This window comes from Nerophis ophidion, linkage group LG19 (assembly GCF_033978795.1).
Source record: "Nerophis ophidion isolate RoL-2023_Sa linkage group LG19, RoL_Noph_v1.0, whole genome shotgun sequence".
Taxonomy (NCBI): Eukaryota; Metazoa; Chordata; class Actinopteri; order Syngnathiformes; family Syngnathidae; genus Nerophis; species Nerophis ophidion.
In genome coordinates this window covers 31,331,832-31,356,434 of record NC_084629.1, presented here as the reverse complement: position 1 = coordinate 31,356,434, position 24,603 = coordinate 31,331,832, and the positions used below count along the sequence as shown (strand labels likewise).

The 24,603-nt window shown below is 40.7% G+C and overlaps 1 protein-coding gene across 1 annotated transcript in view; it reads right to left on the bottom strand.

Annotated features, from left to right (window-relative positions):
* The window catches only part of tspan7b (tetraspanin 7b), a 68,456-nt gene that overhangs the window by 5,542 nt on the left and 38,311 nt on the right, over positions 1–24,603 (bottom strand). The window contains exons 3-7 of the mRNA XM_061879821.1: positions 18,318–18,506; positions 11,247–11,321; positions 11,025–11,120; positions 10,742–10,897; positions 10,584–10,667 (exon numbers count right to left, since the gene is read on the bottom strand). Coding sequence (XP_061735805.1) covers positions 10,584–10,667; positions 10,742–10,897; positions 11,025–11,120; positions 11,247–11,321; positions 18,318–18,506 — 600 coding nt within the window. The remainder of the gene's footprint in view (positions 1–10,583; positions 10,668–10,741; positions 10,898–11,024; positions 11,121–11,246; positions 11,322–18,317; positions 18,507–24,603) is intronic.

The following is a 24,603-nucleotide window of genomic DNA, read 5'->3' as shown; positions in this document are numbered from 1 at the left end:
TGTCATGATTGGGTATAAAAGCAGCTTCCATGAAATGCTCAGTCATTCACAAACAAAGATGGGGTGAGGGTCACCACTTTGTCAACAAATGCATGAGCAAATTGTCAAACAGTTTAAGAACAACATCTCTCAACAAGCTACTGCAAGGAATTTAGGAATTTCACCATCTCCGGTCCATAATATCATTAAAAGGTTCAGAGAATCTGGAGAAATTACTCCACGTAAGCGACAATGCCCATGACCTTCGATCCCTCAGGCGGTAGTGCATCAAAAAGCGACATCAGTGTGAAAAGGATATCACCACATGGGCTCAGGAACACTTCAGAAAAACACTGTCAGTAACTACAGCTTGTCGCTACATCGGTAAGTGAAAGTTAAAACTCTACTGTGCAAAGCGAAAGTCATTTATCAACAACACTCAGAAACACAACCGGCTTCGCTGGGCCTGAGCTCATCTAAGATGGACTGATGCAAAGTGTAAAAAGTGTTCTGTGGTTTGACAAGTCCACATTTCAAACTTTTTTTGGAAAATGTGGACGTCGTGTCTTCCGGAACAAAGAGGAAAAAAAACATCTGGATTGTTATAGCCGCAAAGTTCAAAAGCCAGCATCTGTGATGGTATGGGGGTGTATTAGTGCCCAAGGCACGGTAACTTACACATATGTGAAGGCACCATTAATGCTGAAAGGTACATATACGTTTTGGAGCAACATATGTTGCCATCCAAGCAACGTCTTTTTCATGGACGCCCCTGCTTATTTCAGCTAGACAATGCCAAGCCACTTTCTGCACGTGTTACAACAGCGAGGCTGCGTAGTAAAAGAGTGTGGGTACTAGACTGGCCTGCCTGTAGTCCAGACCTGTCTCCCATTAAAAATGTGTGGTGCATTGTGAAGCCTAAAATACGACAGCGGAGACTGTTGAACAACATAAGCTGTACATCAAGCAAGAATGGGAAAGAATCCCACTTCAAAAATTGGTCTCCCCAGTTCCCAAACATTTGCCGAGTGTTGTTAAAAGGAAAGGCCATGTAACGCAGTGGTAAAAATGCCCGTAACAACTTTTTTGCAGTGTGTTGCTGCCTTTAAATTCTAAGTTAATGATTATTTGCAAAAAAAAAAAAAAAAAAAAGTCTCAGTTCCAACATTAAATATCTTGTCTTTGCAGTCTATTCAATTGAATATACAGTGGGGCAAAAAAGTATTTAGTCAGCCACCGATTGTGCAAGTTCTCCCACTTAAAATGATGACACAGGTCTGTAATTTTCATCATAGGTACACTTCAACTGTGAGAGACAGAATGTGAAAAAAAAAATCCAGGAATTCACATTGCAGGAATTTTAAATAATTTCTTTATAAATTATGGTGGAAAATAAGTCTTTGGTCAACCATTCAAAGCTCTCACTGATGGAAGGAGGTTTTGGGTCAAAATCTCATGATACATGGCCCTATTCATTCTTTCCTTAACACGGATCAATCGTCCTGTCCCCTTAGCAGAAAAACGGCCCCAAAGAATGATGTTTCCACCCCCATGCTTCACAGTAGGTATGGTGTTCTTGGGATGCAACTCAGTATTCTTCTTCCTCCAAACACGACGAGTTGAGTTTATACCAAAATGGATACATGGATGATACAGCAGAGGATTGGGAGAATGCCATGTGGTCAGATGAAACCAAAATATAACTTTTTGGTATAAACACAACTCGTCGTGTTTGGAGGAAGAAGATTACTGAGTTGCATCCCAAGAACACCATACCTACTGTGAAGCATGGGGGTGGAAACATCATGCTTTGGGGCTGTATTTCTGCTAAGGGGACAGGACGATTGATCCGTGTTAAGGAAATAATGAATGGGGCCATGTATCGTGAGATTTTGAGCCAAAACCTCCTTCCATCAGTGAGAGCTTTGAATGGTTGACCAAATACTTATTTTCCACCATAATTTACAAATAAATTCTTGAAAATTCCTACAATGTGAATTCCTGGATTTTTTTTCACATTCTGTCTCTCACAGTTGAAGTGTACCTATGATGAAAATTACAGACCTCCGTCATTATTTTAAATGGGAGAATTTGCACAATCGGTGGCTGACTAAATACTTTTTTGCCCCACTGTAAATTGAAAATCATTGCAAATCCTTGTATTCTGTTTGTATTTATGATTTACACAAAAGGCCAACTTCACTGGTTTTGGGTTTTGTATTTATGTTCCAATACATTCACACACACACACACGAGGAGCATTCGTGAAGTGTTGAGAGTGATCTATAGCAGTCATTTTTGTTGGTAAAGGAGAGACAATGAGAGATTATTATTACACTTCAACATGTCTAACATGCAATTGTTGCCTCTTTGCTAGGTCGGCATTGCAATTGAAAATGCTTTCTTAATTGTCTTACCCTAAATAAATAAAGGTAAAATATATACTTACATGTAAACTAGGAAGTAAATGTTTGTATACTAAATTACCCAGAAGGTAATGTAGTATTCACTACCTTCTGGAGGACGACAATTGTGCCGTTTCAGCAATAAAGAGTTGCTATATTGTTACTAGTTGTTGTTTCTGGCTCGTCCACACAAGAAACACACGTATGTTTTGATTAGACAGTAGACTTGTGTGATTGTGTGCCGCTTAGACTGTCCAATATTATGCTGATTGGCCAAAAGTGCTGGGAAGTTGCAAGCTTTAGACAAAGTTGCGAGGCTGTGCATCATTCACGGTTGAATTTGCGTGAATTGGCGCAAGCACCAATTGCCAATTCCTGGAGGGACTGAAAAATGATGAATAGGTTAGCTGAACTGATTAAAAGATAGAAGGGGGAAAAAGGCAAACATTGGCAAAAGGCTTTGAGGACAGGAAATAAGATACAATAAAAGTAAGTAAATGAGTTTTGTAAATAAATAAGATAAACTTTACAAAAGTATGATTTAAAAAAATTATTTATTAAGTACATAAATCATTCATTAACAGCTTTGGTAAAAATAAAACACACCAAATTAGCTAAAAACAAAACAAGAGGATAAACATTTTAAAAAAATGGTCAATGTAATGTGAATAGTAAAAAAAACTAATTAATACAGCAAGGAAGCCTTTAACAAAGAAAAATCGATTAAAACAAACAACTTGGCTAAAAACTGTGTTTAAAATACAATAAATGGGGTTGAGTGAGATCAAAATAAATTAAAGCTGCAAGCAGCGTTGGTCGGGTCTGCCTTTGGCTGCTGCCCCCGCGACCCAAACCCGGATAAGCGTTAGAAGATGCATGGATAGTAGCCACTATTATTATAGGGTATTGTGTGTAGAATTTTGAGGACAAAAAATAATTAATTCCATTTCTCATTGTCATTGTCTACTGTTAGTCCTAAGTGTCCCAATACTTTTGCCTAGTGTTAATCCTAAGTGTCCCAATACTTTTGCCTAGTGTTAGTCCTAAGTGTCCCAATACTTTTGTCCAGTGGGAGTCATAAGTGTCCCAATACTTTTGTCCAGTGTTAGCCGTAAGTGTCCCAATACTTTTGTCCAGAGGTAGTCATAAGTGTCCCAATACTTTTGTCCACTGTTAGTCCTAAGTTGGTGGGGTCCGCCTTTGGCTGCTGCCCCCGCGAATCAAACCCGGATAAGCGTTAGAAGATGCATGGATAGTAGCTACTATTATTATAGGGTATTGTGTGTAGAATTTTGAGGACAAAAAAAGAATTAATTCCATTTCTCACTGTCATTGTCTACTGTTAGTCCTAAGTGTCCCAATACTTTTGCCTAGTGTTAGTCCTCAGTGTCCCAATACTTTTGTCCAGTGTTAGTCCTAAGTTGGTGGGGTCCGCCTTTGGCTGCTGCCCCTGCGAATCAAACCCGGATAAGCGTTAGAAGATGCATGGATAGTAGCTACTATTATTATAGGGTATTGTGTGTAGAATTTTGAGGACAAAAAAGAATGAATTCCATTTCTCACTGTCATTGTCTACTGTTAGTCCTAAGTGTCCCAATACTTTTGCCTAGTGTTAGTCCTAAGTGTCCCAATACTTTTGTCCAGTGTTAGTCCTAAGTGTCCCAATACTTTTGTCCAGTGGGAGTCATAAGTGTCCCAATACTTTTGTCCAGTGTTAGCCGTAAGTGTCCCAATACTTTTGTCCAGAGGTAGTCATAAGTGTCCCAATACTTTTGTCCAGTGTTAGTCCTAAGTTGGTGGGGTCCGCCTTTGGCTGCTGCCCCCGCGAATCAAACCCGGATAAGCGTTAGAAGATGCATGGATAGTAGCTACTATTATTATAGGGTATTGTGTGTAGAATTTTGAGGATAAAAAATAATTAGTTACATTTCTCATTGTCATTGTCTACTGTTAGTCCTAAGTGTCCCAATACTTTTGCCTAGTGTTAGTCCTAAGTGTCCCAATACTTTTGTCCAGTGTTAGTCCTAAGTGTCCCAATACTTTTGTCTAGTGGGAGCCATAAGTGTCCCAATACTTTTGTCCGGTGTTAGCCGTAAGTGTCCCAATACTTTTGTCCAGAGGTAGTCATAAGTGTCCCAATACTTTTGTCCAGTGTTCGTCCTAAGTTGGTCGGGTCTGCCTTTGGCTGCTGCCCCTGCGAATCGTTAGCGTTAGAAGATGCATGGATAGTAGCTACTATTATTATAGGGTATTGTGTGTAGAATTTTGAGGACAAAAAACGAATGAATTTCATTTCTCATTGTCTACTGTTAGTCCTAAGTGTCCCAATTCTTTTGTCCAGTGGGAGTCATAAGTGTCCCAATACTTTTGTCCAGTGTTAGCCGTACGTGTCCCAATACTTTTGTCCAGTGGGAGTCAGTCAGTCATCCATCCATCCATCCATCCATCCATCCATCCAGCATCTTCCGCTTATCCGAGATCGGGTCCCGGGGGCAACAGCATAAGCAGGGAAACCCAGACATCCCTCTCCCCAGCCACTTCGTCTAGCTCTTCCCGGGGGATCCCGAGGCGTTCCCAGGCAAGCCGGGAGACATAGTCTTCCCAACGTGTCCTGGGTCTTCCCCGTGGCCTCCTACCCGTTGGACGTGCCCTAAATACCTCCTTGGGGAGGCGTTCGGGTGGCATCCTGACCAGATGCCCGAAACACCTCATCTGGCTCCTCTCGATGTGGAGGAGCAGCGGCTTTACGTTGAGCTCCTCCCATATGACAGAGCTTCTCACCCTATCTCCAAGGGAGAGCCCCGCCACACGGCGGAGGAAACTCATTTCGGCCGCTTGTACCCGTGATCTTATCCTTTCGGTCATGACCCAAAGCTCATGACCATAGGTGAGGATGGGAACGTAGATCGACCGGTAAATTGAGAGCTTTGCCTTCCGGCTCAGTTCCTTCTTCACCACAACGGATCGGTACAACGTCCACATTACTGAAGACGCCGCACCGATCCGCCTGTCGATGTCACGATCCACTCTTCCCTCACTTGTGAACAAGACTCCTAGGTACTTGAACTCCTCCACTTGCGGCAGGGTCTCCTCCCCAACCCGGAGATGGCATTCCACCCTTTTCCGGGCGAGAACCATGGACTCGGACTTGGAGGTGCTGATTCTCATTCCGGTCGCTTCACACTCGGCTGCGAACCGATCTAGCGAGAGCTGAAGATCCCGGTCAGATGAAGCCATCAGGACCACATCATCTGCAAAAAGCAGAGATCTAATCCAGCGGTTACCAAACCGGAACCCCTCAACGCCTTGACTGCGCCTAGAAATTCTGTCCATAAAAATTATGAACAGAATCGGTGACAAAGGACAGCCTTGGAGGAGTCCAACCCTCACTGGAAATGTGTTCGACTTACTGCCGGCAATGCGGACCAAGCTCTGGCACTGATCGTAAGGGGAGCGGACCGCCACAATAAGACAGTCCGATACCCCATACTCTCTGAGCACTCCCCACAGGACTTCCCGAGGGACACGGTCGAATGCCTTCTCCAAGTCCACAAAGCACATGTAGACTGGTTGGGCAAACTCCCATGCACCCTCGAAAACCCTGCCGAGAGTATAGAGCTGGTCCACAGTTCCACGACCAGGACGAAAACCACACTGTTCCTCCTGAATCCGAGGTTCGACTATCCGACGTAGCCTCCTCTCCAGTACACCTGAATAAACCTTACCGGGAAGGCTGAGGAGTGTGATCCCACGATAGTTGGAACACACCCTCCGGTCCCCCTTCTTAAAGAGAGGAACCACCACCCCAGTCTGCCAATCCAGAGGTACCGCCCCCGATGTCCACGCGATGCTGCAAAGTCTTGTCAACCAAGACAGCCCCACAGCATCCAGAGCCTTAAGGAACTCCGGGCGGATCTCGTCCACCCCCGGGGACTTGCCACCGAGGAGCTTTTTAACTACCTCAGCGACATCAGCCCCAGAAATAGGAGAGTCCACCGCAGATTCCCAATGCACTGCTTCCTCATAGGAAGACGTGTTGGTGGGATTGAGGAGGTCTTCGAAGTATTCCTTCCACCTATCCACAACATCCGCAGTTGAGGTCAGCAGAACACCATCCGCACCATACACGGTGTTGATAGTGCACTGCTTCCCCTTCCTGAGGCGGTGGACGGTGGTCCAGAATCGCTTCGAAGCCGTCCGGAAGTCGTTTTCCATGGCTTCCCCGAACTCCTCCCATGTCCGAGTTTTTGCCTCCGCGACCGCTGAAGCTGCACACCGCTTGGCCTGTCGGTAACTGTCCACTGCCTCCGGAGTCCTATGAGCCAAAAGGACCCGATAGGACTCCTTCTTCAGCTTGACGGCATCCCTCACCGCTGGTGTCCACCAAGGGGTTTTAGGATTGCCGCCCCGACAGGCACCAACTACCTTGCGGCCACAGCTCCGATCAGCCGCCTCGACAATAGAGGTGTGGAACATGGTCCACTCGGACTCAATGTCCAGCACCTCCCTCGTGACATGTTCAAGTGGGAGTCATAAGTGTCTCAATAGTTTTGTCCAGTGTTAGCCGTACGTGTCCCAATACTTTTGTCCAGAGGTAGTCATAAGTGTCCCAATACTTTTGTCCAGTGTTAGTCCTAAGTGTCCCAATACTTTTTCAAATTAAATGAACATTAGTAAATATGTAAGAGAAAGGCTTATTTAAAAATGGCAAATATGTTAAAATGGGAAGAAATAAGTTAATAAGTTAGCAAAAGGACAGGAAATAAATAAATAATATAAATGTCCCTCGTTTATCGCTGTTTATTGACCGCGATAAATGAATTTCCACTAAGTATTTATACATTTATTTATAAATCAAATATTTTTTATAGCTAGAGCAAAAACAACTGTTTATGACCTTCTAAATATATTGTCAACATTATGAGAGCCCTCTCAATGTGACATTATCCAATATAGCAAAGCTTCCAGAGGCTGAGCCAATCAGAGAACAGCATACTGAACAATGGTTTGGTCTCACTGAGAGGCCAATACTACCATAGTATTGATATCTTTAGCTTGATAAGTCCTCTTTGTGCATGAAAATGCTTAATTTGGAATGATAAAATAAGCTTACAAAAGGAAAAAACATGACAAAAAAAAACTGCAACGTGGTGAAGCCACAATATTTGAAACACAATGTGTTCAGGGCAGGTCTATTCAACTGGCGGTGCACGGGCCACATCCGGCCCACCAAATCCTTTGATTTTGGACCGCCGAACATCACCCAAATAGGCTTGACCTACTCAGTGGCCTAGTGGTTGGAGTGTCCGCCCTGAGATATGTAGGTTGTGAGTTCAAATCCCGGCCGAGTCATACCAAATACTATAAAAATGGGACCCATTGCCTCCCTGCTTGGCACTCAGCATCAAGGATTGGAATTGGGGGTTAAATCACCATAATTGATTCCCTGGCACGGCACCGCTGCTGCCCACTGCTCCCCTCACTTCCCAGGGGGTGATTGGTACTTTAACTTTGATAAAACCATTCAAATTAGGGTTGCTCATGTAGGCAGTACTCTCACCACCCCACAGGAGGCAACAGCGAGGCAAATGTGATACAAAAAAGAGCACTATCAACCCTGGGAAAAATTGAAATACCTTCCAAAAAATCAAACTTTTAACAGCAACAGGACAACATTGTGAATGTTGTGTTCGAGTCATCGTTGTCTATCGTACATTTAAGCATTGTTCCAACAACAGTAGAAATTCACATGTGTAAGTTGCAACACAAAACTTGGTCAGATCTTTGTAAGAAAGTATCGTGCATGAAGATATTTACTTTGTTTTGTATTGAAATTGCTGACTTTGTGATGTATTTTGCATTAATGGTTGTGTTGTTTTTTGTCGGAGTAACTTTGACATCCATCCATCCATTCATTTCCTACCGCTTGTCCCTTTTGGGGTCGCGGGGGGTGCTGGAGCCTATCTCAGCTACAATCGGGCAGAAGGCAGTGTACACCCTGGACAAGTCGCAGCCTCATCGCAGGGCCATTCAAAGCTTGTTTACTACATGTAGCGCTAAATTTGACCAGTAGAAGGCGATAACGCTCAATTTTGTTGAGCCACATTGTTTAATTGCATATGCCTAAACATCTGTAGTTTGTGTGAATATATTAACACTAAACCTATTTTCTATCCATCCATCCATTTACTACCGCTTATTCCCTTTGGGGTCGCGGGGGGCGCTGGCGCCTATCTCAGTTACAATCGGGCGGAAGGCGGGGTACACCCTGTACAAGTCGCCACCTCATGGCAGGGCCAACACAGATAGACGGACAACATTCACACTCACATTCACACACTAGGGCCAATTTAGTGTTACCAATCAACCTATCCCCAGGTGCATGTCTTTGGAAGTGGGAGGAAGCCAGAGTACCCGGAGGGAACCCACGCATTCACAGGGAGAACATGCAAACTCCACACAGAAAGATCCCGAGCCCGGGATTGAACCGAGGACTGAGGGACCTTCGTATTGTGAGGCACACGCACTAACCCCTCTGCCACCGTGAAGCTTAAACCTATTTTATTTATGTAAAATAAACAATGGACGTTATACTTTCGTAATTGTTATTTCATGTTTATATTTTCAGTCTTACAAATAAATAGGGAAAATAACTTAAAAGAAGGAACATCAATCCTCAACAAAACTTCTGGAGCTTCTGTTTCTTCATGCTGTTAATTATCTGCACACGCTGGAATCGGGTAGCGAGGGCGGAATAATTAATTTATTGACAGTGCAGTGTGAAAGCCGATGTGTTTACATTGCAATTACGTAAACACACTCAAAGGAATATGACCTGCAGAGGCACTTTCTGACCAAACATCCACATTTCGATGTCCAGCCCCTGAGCCCTTGGGCTCTTGACACTATGGCCCCTTTTATTATGTAGTTGATATACCCTGGCATAGGGAAACAAAATGTAATTAAAATAAAAGAAAATGTGTATTTAAACATATAAATGAGAAAAAATGTAGTTAAAAAGTCAAGAAACTTTGAGTTCAATGAAAAGATGAATAAATATGTTTGAATGAGTCATTTAAAGGCCTACTGAAACCCACTACTACCCACCACGCAGTCTGATAGTTTATATATCAATGATGAAATATTAACATTGCAACACATGCCAATACGGCCGGTTTAGTTTACTAAATTACAATTTTAAATTTCCCGTTGAGTTTCTTGTTGAAAACGTCGCGGAATGATGATGCTTGCGCATGACGTCTCGGGTTGTAGTGGACATGTTAGCCCAGCACCACACACGTCTAAAGGTCGTCTCTTTTCATCATATAATTACACAGTATTTTGGACATCTGTGTTGCTGAATCTTTTGCAATTTGTTCAGTTATTTATGGACACTATAAACAAGAATGCTGTTGGTGGAAAGCGGTGGATTGCAGCTGCCTTTTGCACCGAGACACAGCCGGTGATTCTTTGTTGTGAAGCTTTAACACAGAGCGGTCAAGCGAACATGTTTCTCTACGTCAACCAGCAAGTTTTTGGATGGGAAAATTGTGATATTAAGTCAGCTCTTACCGGAGACTTCAGTGGATTATGGGACCTCCTGTAGCTGTCAAAAAGGCATCTTTTAACTTGGCTCCTCTATTGGCTTCTCTCTGAGACACTGGCGTTCACCGCAACCATCCGACTTTCAGGTATGACTTTAGAATCTCAGTAAAACACTATTAAAACAATTAGATAAGGGATTTTCCAGAATTATCCTAGTAAATGTGTCTAATTATATCTGAAACGCTACCACTGCCGCCGCCCGGAGCTGTCGCTTTTTATTTCTTTTTTTTTTTGTGCCTCACTCTAACTTTCCTCATCCATGAATCCTCGCTCAAATTAATGGGGAAATTGTCGCTTTCTCGGTCCGAATAGTTCTTGCTGCTGGTGGCTATGATTATAAATAATGTGAGGAGCCCTACGACCCATGACGTGACGCGCACATCGTCTGCTACTTCCGGTAAAGGCAAGGCTTTTTTATTGGCGACCAAAAGTTGCGAACTTTATCGTCGATGTTCTCTACTAAATCCTTTCAGCAAAAATATGGCAATATCGCGAAATGATCAAGTATGACACATAGAATGGACCTGCTATCCCCGTTTAAATAAGAAAATCTCATTTCAGTAGGCCTTTAATAAAGAAGAGAGAGATTCTTACCTGAGAGAAGGCGATGCCAAACGTCACACCTGCAATGATGGCCATGTTGGTCTCCATAAAGGAAGTGACCAGCTCGTAACATCCCTGCAGAAGAACCCCGCAGCCGTCATACAACGTACTCTTCATGCAACACGGACCATGTTGTTCAACAACAAGACCTGGTGGTAGACTTTGTTGGGGGCCACGGTCGCGTTACGGAGGTCGATGGGGTTGCAGTCCGAGGCGTTCATGCAGCAGCTGGCGGGCATACCGTTGGGCGGGTAGTAGACGCTGGCAAACCAACTGGTGTAGTTGTAGACGCCGCAGCAGCGCAGCTAGCGGAGGAAGAAACATGTCTAGTCTTCTTTGCAAGTTCTTCTCATTTTTACATCCTTGATTTAACACGGAATTTAGAAAATATAGCTTAAGTTTCTGCATCACAGGCGAGGCGAGTGGACTCACTCGGTGTTGCAGGTTGTCAACAGCACGGCTGGCCTCGTCCTCAGCGTTGTAGTTGAGCACAGCGTCAGTGTACGTCCTGTGGAATGTTCCTTTAATCTGTGACAGCCAAGGATGCATCATCATCATCATCATCATCATCATCATCGCTACAAAATCACCGGCGCTTTAGATTGACAGCTTTGTTTTTCCCTTCCTAGTTTTGGCAGCGAAATGCGCACTGACCTCGTGGCGGAAGACAAATCCGCTAATCCCGGCCACCAATTCAGCGAGGAAGACCAGCGACAGAAACATGGCGTACTAAACAGAGAGGAAGACAAGTCAGTATGACGAAGTGCTGTGCAAACTACCACCATAATAACAAACATTTTTCAAAGGTAGAAATGCGCAGTGTAGACGACCATAGCGTACCTCATTGGACATTTCAAACATTTTGTTGCGCATTTATGCAGTGTTTCTTAACTAAAAAAGGCAGCCATAAAAAAATCAGTTCCTACGCTGTGGCCATATAAGTTGTAGTACACATTTCCGCCACTTGTGGCAGAAACGACACAATCAAACAAACAGAAGAAGTCTGGAGTTGAAAGCCTACTGAAACCCACTACTACCGACCATGCAGTCTGATAGTTTATATATCAATGATGAAATATTAACATTGCAACACATGCCAATACGGCCTTTTTAGTTTACTAAATTGCAATTTGAAATTTCCCGGAAATTTTTTCTTGGAAACTTCGCGTAATGATGACGTGTACGCTTGACGTCACGGGCTGTTATGAAATATGAGCGCTGCACACACACACAGCTAAAAGTCGTCTGCTTTAACCGCATAATTATACAGTATTTTGGAGATCTGTGTTGCTGAATCCTTTGCAATTTGTCCAATTAATATTGGAGAAGTCAACGTAGAAAGATGGAGTTGGGAAGCTTTAGCTTTTAGCCACACAAACACACGGTGATTCCTTGTTTAAAATTCACGGAGGTGAAACTTTAGTATGGATCACATGACAACCAGCAGGTTTCGGTGAGAAAATTGTGGTTAAAAAGTCGCCTCTTTCCAGATATCAGCTGAGCTTGTGCCGTCCATACAGCTGCCGTCGACTTCCCCGAGACACTGCGCGTCAACACCCGGCCGTGGACGTACACTTCCGACTATCAGGTACAGTTAAACTCACTAAAACACTAGCAACACAATAGAAAGAGAAGGGATTTCCCAGAATTATCCTAGTAAATGTCTCTAAAAACATATGAATCCGTCTCAATGCAACGCGATTGCAATAGCGTTTTTTTCGTTTTTTTCTAGTCCATAGCTATCAATATCCTCAAACACGAATCTTTCATCCTCGCTCAAATTAATAGGGAAATTGTCGTTTTCTCGGTCTGAATAGCGGTTTTTGTTGGAGGCTCCCATTAAAATCAATGTGAATATGTGAGGAGCCATCAACATGTGACGTCATCGTCTGCGACTTCCGGTAGAGGCAGGGCTTTTCTCTTAGCACCGAAAGTTGCAAACTTTATCGTGGATGTTCTCTACTAAATTCTTCCAGCAAAAATCTGGCAATATCGCGAAATGATCAATTATGACACATAGAATGGACCTGCTATCCCCGTTTGAATAAGAAAATCTCATTTCAGTAGGCTTTTAATACAGTGTTTCTTAACTAAAAAAGGCAGCCATAAAAAAATCTGTTTCTGCGCTGTGGCCATATGAGTTGTAGTACACATTTCCACCACTTGTGGCAGAAACGACACAATCAAACAAACAGAAGAAGTCTGGAGTTAAAGTCATAGAGAAGTTTTTAGGCACAAAAATTATGACGAAAGAGGTGAGCTGTATTTTTCATATGTATATTAGTTGTATTGACAGTTTATTTAGGAAACATATATTATTATCATTTGTTATTACTCTTGGTAACATTTATTTTAGCAATGTGTAAATCAGGGGTGTCAAACTCATTTTAGATCGGGGGCCACTTGAAGAAAAATCTACTCCCAAGTGGCCATATGGCTGCCTTTTTTAGTTAAATCACGGTACGATTACTTAAAAATAAAGACAACTTCAGATTGTTTTCTTTGTTTAATAATAGAACAAGCACATTCTGAAATTGTACAAATCATAATGTTGCTGGGTTATTTTTTCAATTACCTGTTGCGGTTAATAGTATATATACTTTATTTGTCGTTATTTAAATGATCTGAATAAATTATGTGGTAATGTTCATCAGTCATTTAATTGGTGTTAATTTTTTATATATCAAGATAAAAAAAATGATATTAAAATAAAATTAAAGTATATTTTCTCGCATCTCAAATCAATGTTTCCCATTTCAATCAAATTGAAACATGCCATTTAAGGAAGAAAAACAGACTTGTAAATAAGAAATACTGTGAAGTACAAACAACTACAGTAGTATTTTAAGAAGATATCTAATAATATACAGTATTTACTTTGGAGAGCTGGCTTCGTTGGTATCTCCTTCCAGCCGCTTCCTCGTAAAACACACTATTAGTAGCTTCTCCATATTATTTATGGAAAAATGTCCACCATTTAGATATTACTTTAACGACCTTGACTGCTGTTATGGACAGCGGTGATACATTTAAACTCTGCAACACGCTCGGTCATCCATCCATCCATCCATTTTCTACCGCTTATTCCCTTTTGGGGTCGCGGGGGGCGCTGGCGCCTATTTCAGCTACAATCGGGCGGAAGGCGGGGTACACCCTGGACAAGTCGCCACCTCATCGCAGGGCCAACACAGATAGACAGACAACATTCACACTCACATTCACACACTAGGGCCAATTTAGTGTTGCCAATCAACTTATCCCCAGGTGCATGTCTTTGGAGGTGGGAGGAAGCCGGAGTACCCGGAGGGAACCCACGCATTCACGGGGAGAACATGCAAACTCCACACAGAAAGATCCCGAGCCTGGATTTGAACCCAGGACTGCAGGAACTTCGTATTGTGAGGCAGACGCACTAACCCCTCTGCCACCGTGAAGCCCATGCTGGGTCATGTTTTTGATGATTTCTTTCTTTAATTCAATGGATATCATCCGCCTCTTCCCAGCATTGTCCTTAAAGGGGAACATTATCACCAGACCTATGTAAGCATCAATATATACCTTGATGGTGCAGAAAAAAAAACATATATTTTTTAAACCGATCTCCGAACTTCAAATGGGTGAATTTTGGCGAATTAAACGCCTTTCTGTTTGACGCTCTTTTTGCGATGACGTCAGAACGTGACGTCTCCGAGGTAATACAGCCGCCATTTTCATTTTCAACACATTACAAACACCGGGTCTCAGCTCTGTTATTTTCCGTTTTTTCGACTATTTTTGGGAACTTTGGAGACTTCATGCCTCGTCGGTGTGTTGTCGGAGGGTGTAACAACACTAACAGGGAGGGATTCAAGTTGCACCACTGGCCCGAAGATGCGAAAGTGTCTGCCGCCAGACCCCCATTGAATGTGCCAAAGTGTCTCCACATTTTACCGGCGATGATACACATTGCACAGAGATGTATGGATAACCTGCAGATGCATTTGCAACGATAAAGTCAACGAAATCACAAAGGTGAGTTTTTTTGTTGACTTATGTGCTAATCAGACATATTTGGTTGCGGCGTGACTGCCAGGTAATCGATGCTAACATGCTACGCTAATCGACGCTAACATGCTATTTACCGGCGGTGCTAAAGCAGACATGGCACAGAGATGTATGGATAACCTGCAGATGCATTTGCAACTATAAAGTCAACAAATTCACAAAGGTGAGTTTTGTTGATGTTGACTTCCAGCTAATTGATGCTAACATGCTATGCTAATCGATGCTAACATGCTATTTACCGGCGGTGCTAAAGCAGACATGGCACAGAGATGTATGGATAACCTGCAGATGCATTTGCAACTATATTACGTTTCCTTCCACCCACATTTAATGCGAAAAAAACACTTACCAATCGAAGGATTTAAGTTGATCCAGTGTCACGAGATGCGAAAGTCCTGATCGTTTGGTCAGCACATTTTACCCACGATGCTAACGCAGCTATTCGGCCATGCTATGGCTATGAATAGCGTCAATAGTTATTCGCTCAATAGCTTCAGTTTCTTCTTCAATACTTTCATATTCCAACCATCCGTTTCAATACATGCGTAATCTGTTAAATCGCTTAAGTCGCTGAAATCCGAGTCTGAATCCGAACTAATGTCTCTATATCTGGCTGTGGTATCTGCCATTGTTTGTTTACACTGGCAGCACTGTATGACGTCACAGGGAAATGGATAGTCGCATTGCAAATAGCGAAAATCAAGCACTTTAAAGCTTTTTTTAGGGATATTCGGGGAACGGTAAAATTTTGAAAAAAATTTCAAAAAATACAACAAGCCACTGGTAATTGATTTTTTATTGTTTTTAACCGTTTTGAAATTGTGATAATGTTCCCCTTTAATACTCACTTTCTTTGTTCCAGTGGTTGGAAAACAAAGTGATGTCCATCCCTAGTTATAAGCTAATGCAAACTAACGGTTAAGACCAGATGTTTTGGATTGGATCTAGGAGGTTTTATTCATGAAAATCGCTACACCAACTAATAGTGGTGAGGTTCGTAACTCAAAGATATGTTTGCAAATTATAGCATAGCAATGAACCGAGTGATCGCTCTTTTCTCCAAATACTCTTAAAGTTGGGATAGTCGTAGGTGGAGGTACCACTGTAGTATATTTGGAGAATCGGTTTGAATGGAGAATCGTGTTGAATTGATACCGAACCGATAATCACCCCAAAAACAGGAATCAAATTAAATCATGAGTTGTATGATTCCCATCCTTGGTTCTCGCGCTCATCCAATCAAGGCACATTTATGGCCTCACAGACCGTGATAAATGATAGAAATCTTCTTGTACAAGATTTTGAAGGAGACCTGGATCATTTTTACCATATTTTTCTAACTGTAAGGGGCATTTAAAATCCTTTAATTTTCTCAAAAATCAATAGTGCCATCTTTAACCCGGTGAGTCTAATGTACATATTACCGTATTTTCCAGACCACAGGGCGCACCGCCGATGAGCGGGTCTATTCAGGTATATTTTCATACAAAAAGCGCACCGGGTCATAAGGCGCATTTGAGGGGTCATATTATGATTTTTCTTCTACATTGAAAGCACTTCCTTAACATGTGATGGTGGTTCTTTAGTCAAAATGTTGCATAGATGAAGTTTTACAGATCATCTTCAAGCCGCTTTCTGACAGTCGCTTCAGGATGCGCCATTTTGTGGGCGGTCTTATTTATGTGGCTCACCTCCAACAGCGTCTTCTCCCCGTCATTTTTGTAGTAGCGGTGTAGCGTGCGAGGACGGGAGTGGAAGAAGTGTCAAAAGATGACGCTAACTGTTTTAATGGCTTTCAAACTTTACTTAAATCAATAATGGAGCAGGATCTCATCATCCGTGGCTTACAAGTGCAACAACAACACAGGAAATGTGTCCGTTGAAAAACTTTATGACCGAAACTCTCTAATAACTAAAGTTCCTTGGGTGAATACCGTAAATTCAGTGTGACAAGAAGATGGCAGCCACACATAAGAGATACATGTATGCTGCAGGCTAACACCTGTTCAATAAGTGACACTAGCATGAATTTACCATGAATTGATTAACGTGGACCCCGACTTAAACAAGTTGAAAAACTTATTCGGGTGTTACCATTTAGTGGTCAATTGTACGGAATATGTACTGTACTGTGCAATTTACTAATAAAAGTATCAATCAATCAATCAATCAAGCAAGTACAGGTAAGCAAGCAAGCAAGCCCAAAACGTTAATGTTTTATTGAGAATATAGAACATTCTACACAGCACTCAAAAATCTGTCAAAATGTTTTAGTACGACTTTGGTAGGCTACAAAGTCGCACCACCTAATGGATTGTCGCCACATTATGGTTACCGAAGTCAGACGTACAGTGCTTCAACATACGGGTATTATTATGGTGTGTGTGTATAAGGACCCAAAAATGTCATCTATTAGGAGACATTATCTGGCGTTCTGTTTCAACCTATTAAACTTAAAACAAAACAGCACAATGGCATGACTATATACAAATAAACAAAAGATACTATCTATGGCATAAACAACAAAACTTACTCGGCGTGGACCAAAACGAACAACAAGGCATGAAACAGATTATCGAGGTCGTGAAGGAGGTGCAGCATGGGTAGGGTGCGTGCGAGTGTGAAGATCCCAGACTGATGGACAGAAAGTAAAATCCTTAAATAGTAGCAGTGGTAATGAGAAACAGGTGTGAGAGGCTGATGATTGGGGCGTGACTAGGGTAAACTAATGAGTAGCTATGGTAACAAAACAAACCAAGGAGTGAAAAGACAGAACTAAAATGTCCCAAAAACTAAACATAACCTGACCAAAACCAAAACATAAACTTACAGGCGTGACACTATTGAGTTAACTTGATTAAATTATTTTAGTATTAATTTGTTCAAGTTGATCAAAAAATACATGTATTTTTATCATTTCAGGCAAATTGATGCACTTTAAATCTTATCCGTTACAGACTAAAGAACAATATTAATAAAGTTATTCTGTGTAAGTTGAGCCAACAATATAATTTTGTTCAATGCTAAGGATACAATGTCATGCAGAGGTGTACTTACAACCATTTTATAGACAAATCAAAGCGCTTTGAGTACCTTGAAGGTAGAAAAGCGCTATACAAGTACAACCCATTTATATCATTTAAATGAAAGTCGCGGCAGAGGGAGGGTACACAAAAAGTTTTCTTCTTCGTTACAGAAAATAATCGAGAAGCCCTGCCTTAGGTTTACGTTTGGAGCCACAACTTCTGTCTGTATGCAGGCTCACGTCCCCGCCTCCACCCACAGAGACAAAGAGAGTTGACAATGGATGACTATTTCCTTCGGAAAAATCAATGATTCTCAAACTGTGGTACGTGGGACACCAAATGTGGAATGTATTTTATTTGGTTCATTATTCAAGTACAGGGTTTTATTTTCCTATACAAAAACACAGTGTTACTGTTCAAACTGTGTGTAATGTAACAGTGGCAAAACATATCAAATATACTTATTAAACAAAACCCCTGCTTTGCTTTTAATGAATACTTAGGCCTGCTGTGCTACTGTATTTTAATGATGGTCATAATGGTGGTACTTGTATAGCCAAGTGTTTTCTGAAGTGATTAAAATTTGGGGCTGATCTGGATGACAGTTGGGATTCAGGACTTTTTTTTTTAAAGTACCCTATTGCACTTCACTCACCAGCTTCAGCATCCATGGGCTTCCTCTGCACGTGGCGAAGCATCCAAACAGGCCAAAAACGACAATGACGGTCCCGGTGCCGATGAGGACGTAGGGGGCGTTGGTTGAGTTGTCGGCGATGAGCGAGATGTAAGGGCCCAGCATCAACTTCCCCCATACTCCCACCGCCAGCAGGATGGCCCCCGTTATCTGGGGAAGGAGGGAAAAGATGCCTGTTAGAGAACAGGAAGTGAGGGGAATGTGGCTTTTTATTCCTGCAAACGTCCTCCTCCCTCCAGACGGGCAGCACGGAGGAGGATCAAGGTGGAACAAAAAAAAGGGAGCAATTAGAGATAGAAGATGCATTTTCATGGAGTAGAGGATAGCGATCACCTGCTTTATTATGAATATGCCTGGCACAAAGACAGAAACGGGGGTGGGCGGGTAAATCAAAGACGCTCCTTTGATCCGCCACGAGGCGCTTCCTCCTGTTGCGCCGCTCTTAGCATTTCAAATGAAGGCAGGCGGATAAAAGAGCGCCCTTGTACGAGGCGGCGGCGGTGGCGTCTCGGCTGGGAACGTCTTTCCTGTCATGCCAAGAAGAGCCGGGCGCCGAGCCGCCTGCTGATGATCGGCCTCCGAGCGACGGCGGGCCGACATCGTCTAACCCCTCATCGCTTCCAAGAGAAGGCAGCTTGCCTTCTGCGCTGTCGACTTGACGTCTGCACAAAATGTCTTCCTCAGACAGTAGAGGGGGAGCACTGGGTTCTAACGAGGAACAAGCGTATTCTACTGTGTCGTTAAAACTTGATGTTATGTACTTGTACATTCTCCACATCGCGTGTGCAGGTCACTGCTTGCTGGCACCATTTGCACTTCAGCTCTGTTGGCAAACAAGGTTGTTTCCAACGCCGGCATCCTAAAAAGGGATCATCGCACTTCGGTCTCAGAAGTGTTTGCACAGCTGTGAACGCATGCACGGGTTTTCTTATCGCCACACGTGCGCAGACAAGGACAATGAGTTCCAGATGAGGCGTGAGACGATAAAGCGATTAAGGCGACAAGCCAGATGATACAAAGTGCAATCACGCTCTCGCAATTGAGCAAATATTTACAGCCTTTTTCAAATTGCCGACCTAAAAAGGTGCATGCGGGGTGTCCAGGAACATAATGCGGCGGACAGCTGGGGAAATGTCCCCTGCACTTTTTCAAAAGGCCGTGCACCTCTTAATGTCACAGTATTGAATGGAGACGAGTCAAACTCTTGCGGCAGGCGGAAAGCAGCCGCTCAGAACTGACCCTTCAGACCGCCCACAGGCTCACTGATTGGCTCTCTGGCGCTGTTGTTTTCTTGCTAACGTGGCAATGATCAACAGCAGACATTGGCAAATTACACCCGTTAAGCTTTTCAACCCCGCCCACCGGACATCCCCAAATTATTTTTTTAAACCTCTACCATCCGAACTAGAGCTGCCAATACGATGTGCAGTACTTTTTTCAAAATACTAGGGCCTGGACGGTTTGCTTTCATCGATTGAAAAATTAATTCCCAAGTACAAGACATTTTGCAGGAAAACTTCAAGAACATATCTCCCGTCCAAAGGCAAAACCCAGTAACTCAATTTTGGTCAAAACTGAGCTGATAATAATTTTGGAGTTCCTAGGTGATATGCTTTACATTAGTGTAAGCGATATTGTAATTTGTTCCGTAAGTAAGCTGTTACGCGCATGGCAGGACCTAGCAACTACCACATAACCGCGTAGATACAACAGAAAAACCTAGTATCTCAAGGGACCAATCGGAGCTTCTTTGTCAGTCGCCTTATTGTATTTAATGAGACATTTGTACGAATGGGGGCCGACGGTCAACCTGATTATGTGATATTATGGCACGAGGGAATATTTGGAAGATTGGCCCAGCACGTTGCAAGCACCTTCATTAAATGTATTGTTCTTGATTCTTCTCCTTGCATACTCTTTTGTGCAGATAACTGTGGAGGTCACAATAAAAAACTGGACGCTGTACACGGCTCTTGCCCAATGTGCAAACGCAGAATGGGGCCCACCCGAGATTGTGATAAAATAGCTGGAGAAAGGGCACACGTTCATGAGAGCAGATTCAATCCATGGCTCAATCGGCAAGAAAATGAAAGCTCAAGAAAACATCTATAACTTTGATGACTTTGTAAATCTTTGTAAGACAGCATCAAGATAGATTGGTTTTCCTTTGTTTTCTCAAAATCAGCTAGAAGTGAGCTACTAGGTTTTGCCTTTGGACGGGAGATATGTCCGCCAACTGAAGCTCAACAGAGGATGGGTAGTGCAACAGGACAACGTCCCCAAGAACAGAAGTAAATCAGCAACAGAATGGCTTCAACAGAAGAAAATCCAATTGAGATGCTGTGGCATGACCTCAAGAGAGCGATTCACACCAGACATCCCAGGAATATCGCTGCACTGAAATAGTTTTGTGAAGAGGAATGGTCCAAAATTCTCCCTGACCGTTGTGCAGTTCCAATCTGCAACTACAGGAAATGTTTTGTTGAGGTTATTGCTGCCAAAGGAGGGTCAACCAGTTTTTAAATCCAAGGGTTCAAACACTTTTTACACCCTGCAAAGTGAATGTGTTTAAATAAAAAGAAAAAACCTATATTTTTTGTGCGGTATTAGTTCAAGCAAACTGTGTTGGTCGATTGTTGTGACTTTGAGGAAGAGCAGAAAACATTTTATCACCAAATTATGCAAAAATCCAAGTAATCCCAAAGGGCTCACATACTTTTTCTTGCAACTGTAGAAGTGTACCTACAATGAAAATTACAGGCTTCTCATCTTTTTAAATTGGGAGAATTTACACAATTGGTGGCTAACTAAATACTTTTTTACCCAATTGTATATATATGTATATATATATATATATATATATATATATATATATATATATATATATATATATATATATATATATATATATATATATATATATATATATATATATATATATATGTATGTGTGTGCGTGTATATATATATATATGTATATGTAAATACATATACATACATACACATATATATATATACATATATATGTAAATACATATATATATATATATACATATATATATGTAAATACATATATATACATACATACATATATACATACATACATACATATATGTAAATACATATATATATATACATACATATATACATACATACATATATGTAAATACATATATATATATACATACATATATACATACATATATGTAAATACATATATATATATATATACATATATACATATATGTAAATACATATATATATATATACATACATATATACATACATACATATATATATATATATATATATGTATATATATACATATATATATATATATACATATATATATATATATCTATGTATATATATATATATATATATATATATATATATATATATATATATATATATATATATATATATACATAGATATATATATATATCTATGTATATATATATATATATATATATATATATATATATATATATATATATATATATATATATGTGTGTGTGTGTTTACATACACTTTAGGTCAGCAAAAAACACAAGAGGCTATATCACCCCAACAAGCCTTTTCCCAGGTTTTCCACCTCATCGCAGGACCAACACAGACAGACCACATTCACACTCACATTCATGTATATATATATATACATATATATATATATATATATATATATATATATATATATATATATATATATATATATATACATATATATATATATATATATATATATGTATACACGTTAGGTCAGCAAAAAACACAAGAGGCTATATCACCCCGACAAGCCTTTTCCCAGGTTTTCCACCTCATCACAGGACCAACACAGACGGACAACATTCACACTCACATTCACACATGAGGGCCAATTTAGTGTTGCCAATCAACTTATCCCCAGGTGCATGTCTTATATATATATATATATATATATATATATATATATATATATATATATATATATATATATATATATATATATATATATTCACATACACACACACATATATGGATATATATACATATATATACATATATATATATATATATATACATATATATATACATATATATATATATATATATATATATATATATATATATATATATATAAACCCCGTTTCCATATGAGTTGGGAAATTGTGTTAGATGTAAATACAAAAGGAATACAATGATTTGTAAATCATTTTCAACCCATATTCAGTTGAATATGCTACAAATACAACATATTTGGTATTAAAACTGATAAATATTTTTTTGTTGGCAAATAATCATTAACTTTAGAATTTGATGCCAGCAACACGTGACAAAATAAGTTGGGAAAGGTGGCAATAAATACTGATAAAGTTGAGGAATGCTCATCGAACACTTATTTGGAATATCCCACAGGTGTGCAGGCTAATTGGGAACAGGTGAGTGCCATGATTGGGTATAAAAACAGCTTCCATGAAATGCTAAGTAATTCACAAACAAGGATGGGCCGAGGGTCACCAATTTGTAAGCAAATTGTCAAACAGTTTTAGAACAACATTTTTCAACGACCTATTGCAAGGAATTTAGGGATTTTACCATCTACGGTCTGTAAAATCATCAAAAGGTTCAGCGAATCTGGAGAAATCACTGCACGTAAGGGATGATATTATGTACCTTTGACCCTTCAGGCGGTACTGCATCAAAAACCGACATCAGTGTGTAAAGGATATCACTACATGGGCTCAGGAACACTTCAGAAAACCAATGCCAGTAACTACAGTCGGTCGCTACATCTTTAAGTGCAAGTTAAAACTTCACTATGCAAAGCCAAACCCATTTATCAGCAATATCCTTGCCTGGGCCCGATATCATCTAAGATGGACTGATGTACATTTCAAATTATAATTGGAAACTGTGGACGTGGTGTCCTTCGGAACAAGGAGGGAAATAACCATCCGGATTGTTATAGGCGCAAAGTTCAAAAGCCAGCATTTGTGAGGGTATGGGGGTATATTAGTGCCCAAAGCATGGGTAACTTACACATCTGTGAAGGCATCATTAATGCTGAATGGTCCATACAGGTTTTGGATTAACATATGTTGTCATCCAAGCAACGTTATCATGGACGCCCCTGCTTATTTCAGCAAAACAAGTGTTACAACAGCGTGACTTTGTAAAAAAAAGAGTGCGGGTACTTTCCTGGCCCGCCTGCAGTCCAGACCTGTCTCCCATCGAAAATGTGTGGCACATTATGAAGCGTAAAATATGAAAGCGGAGACCCCGGACTGTTGAACGACTTAAGCTCTACATAAAAAAAGAATGGGAAAGAATTTTACTTTCAAAGCTTCAACAATTAGTTTCCTCAGTTCCCAAACGTTTATTGAGTGCTGTTAAAAGAAAAAGTGATGTAACAGTGGTGAACATGCCCTTTCCCAACTACTTTGGCACAAGTTGCAGCCATAAAATTCTAAGTTAATTATTATTTGCAAAAAAAATTAAAGTTTATGAGTTTGAACATCAAATATCTTGTCTTTGTAGTGCATTCAATTGAATATGGGTTGAAAAGAATTTGCAAATCATTGTATTCCGTTTATATGTACATCCAACACAATTTCCCAACTCATATGGAAACGGGTTTATATATATATATATATATATATATATATATATATATATATATATATATATATATATATATGTATATATATATATATATATATATATATATATATATATATATATATATATACATACATATATATATATATATATACCCACGCACACACAAAAGTATTTAGTCAGCCACCGATTGTGCAAGTTCTCCCACTTAAAATGATGACAGAGGTCTGTAATTTTCATCATAGGTACAACTGTGAGAGACAGAATGTGAAAAAAAATCCAGGAATTCACATTGTAGGAATTTTAAAGAATTTATTTGTAAATTATGGTGGAAAATAAGTATTTGGTCACTTCAAACAAGGAAGATTTCTGGCTCTCACTGACTTGTAACTTCTTCTTTAAGAAGCTCTTCTGTCCTCCACTCGTTACCTGTATTAATGGAACCTGTTTGAACTCGTTATCTGTATAAAAGACACCTGTCCACAGCCTCAAACAGTCGGACTCCAAACTCCACGATGACCAAGACCAAAGAGCTGTTGAAGGACACCAGGAAAAGAATTGTAGACCTGCACCAGACTGGGAAGAGTGAATCTACAATAGGCAAGCAGCTTGGCGTGAAAAAAATCAACTGTGGGAGCAATTATCACAA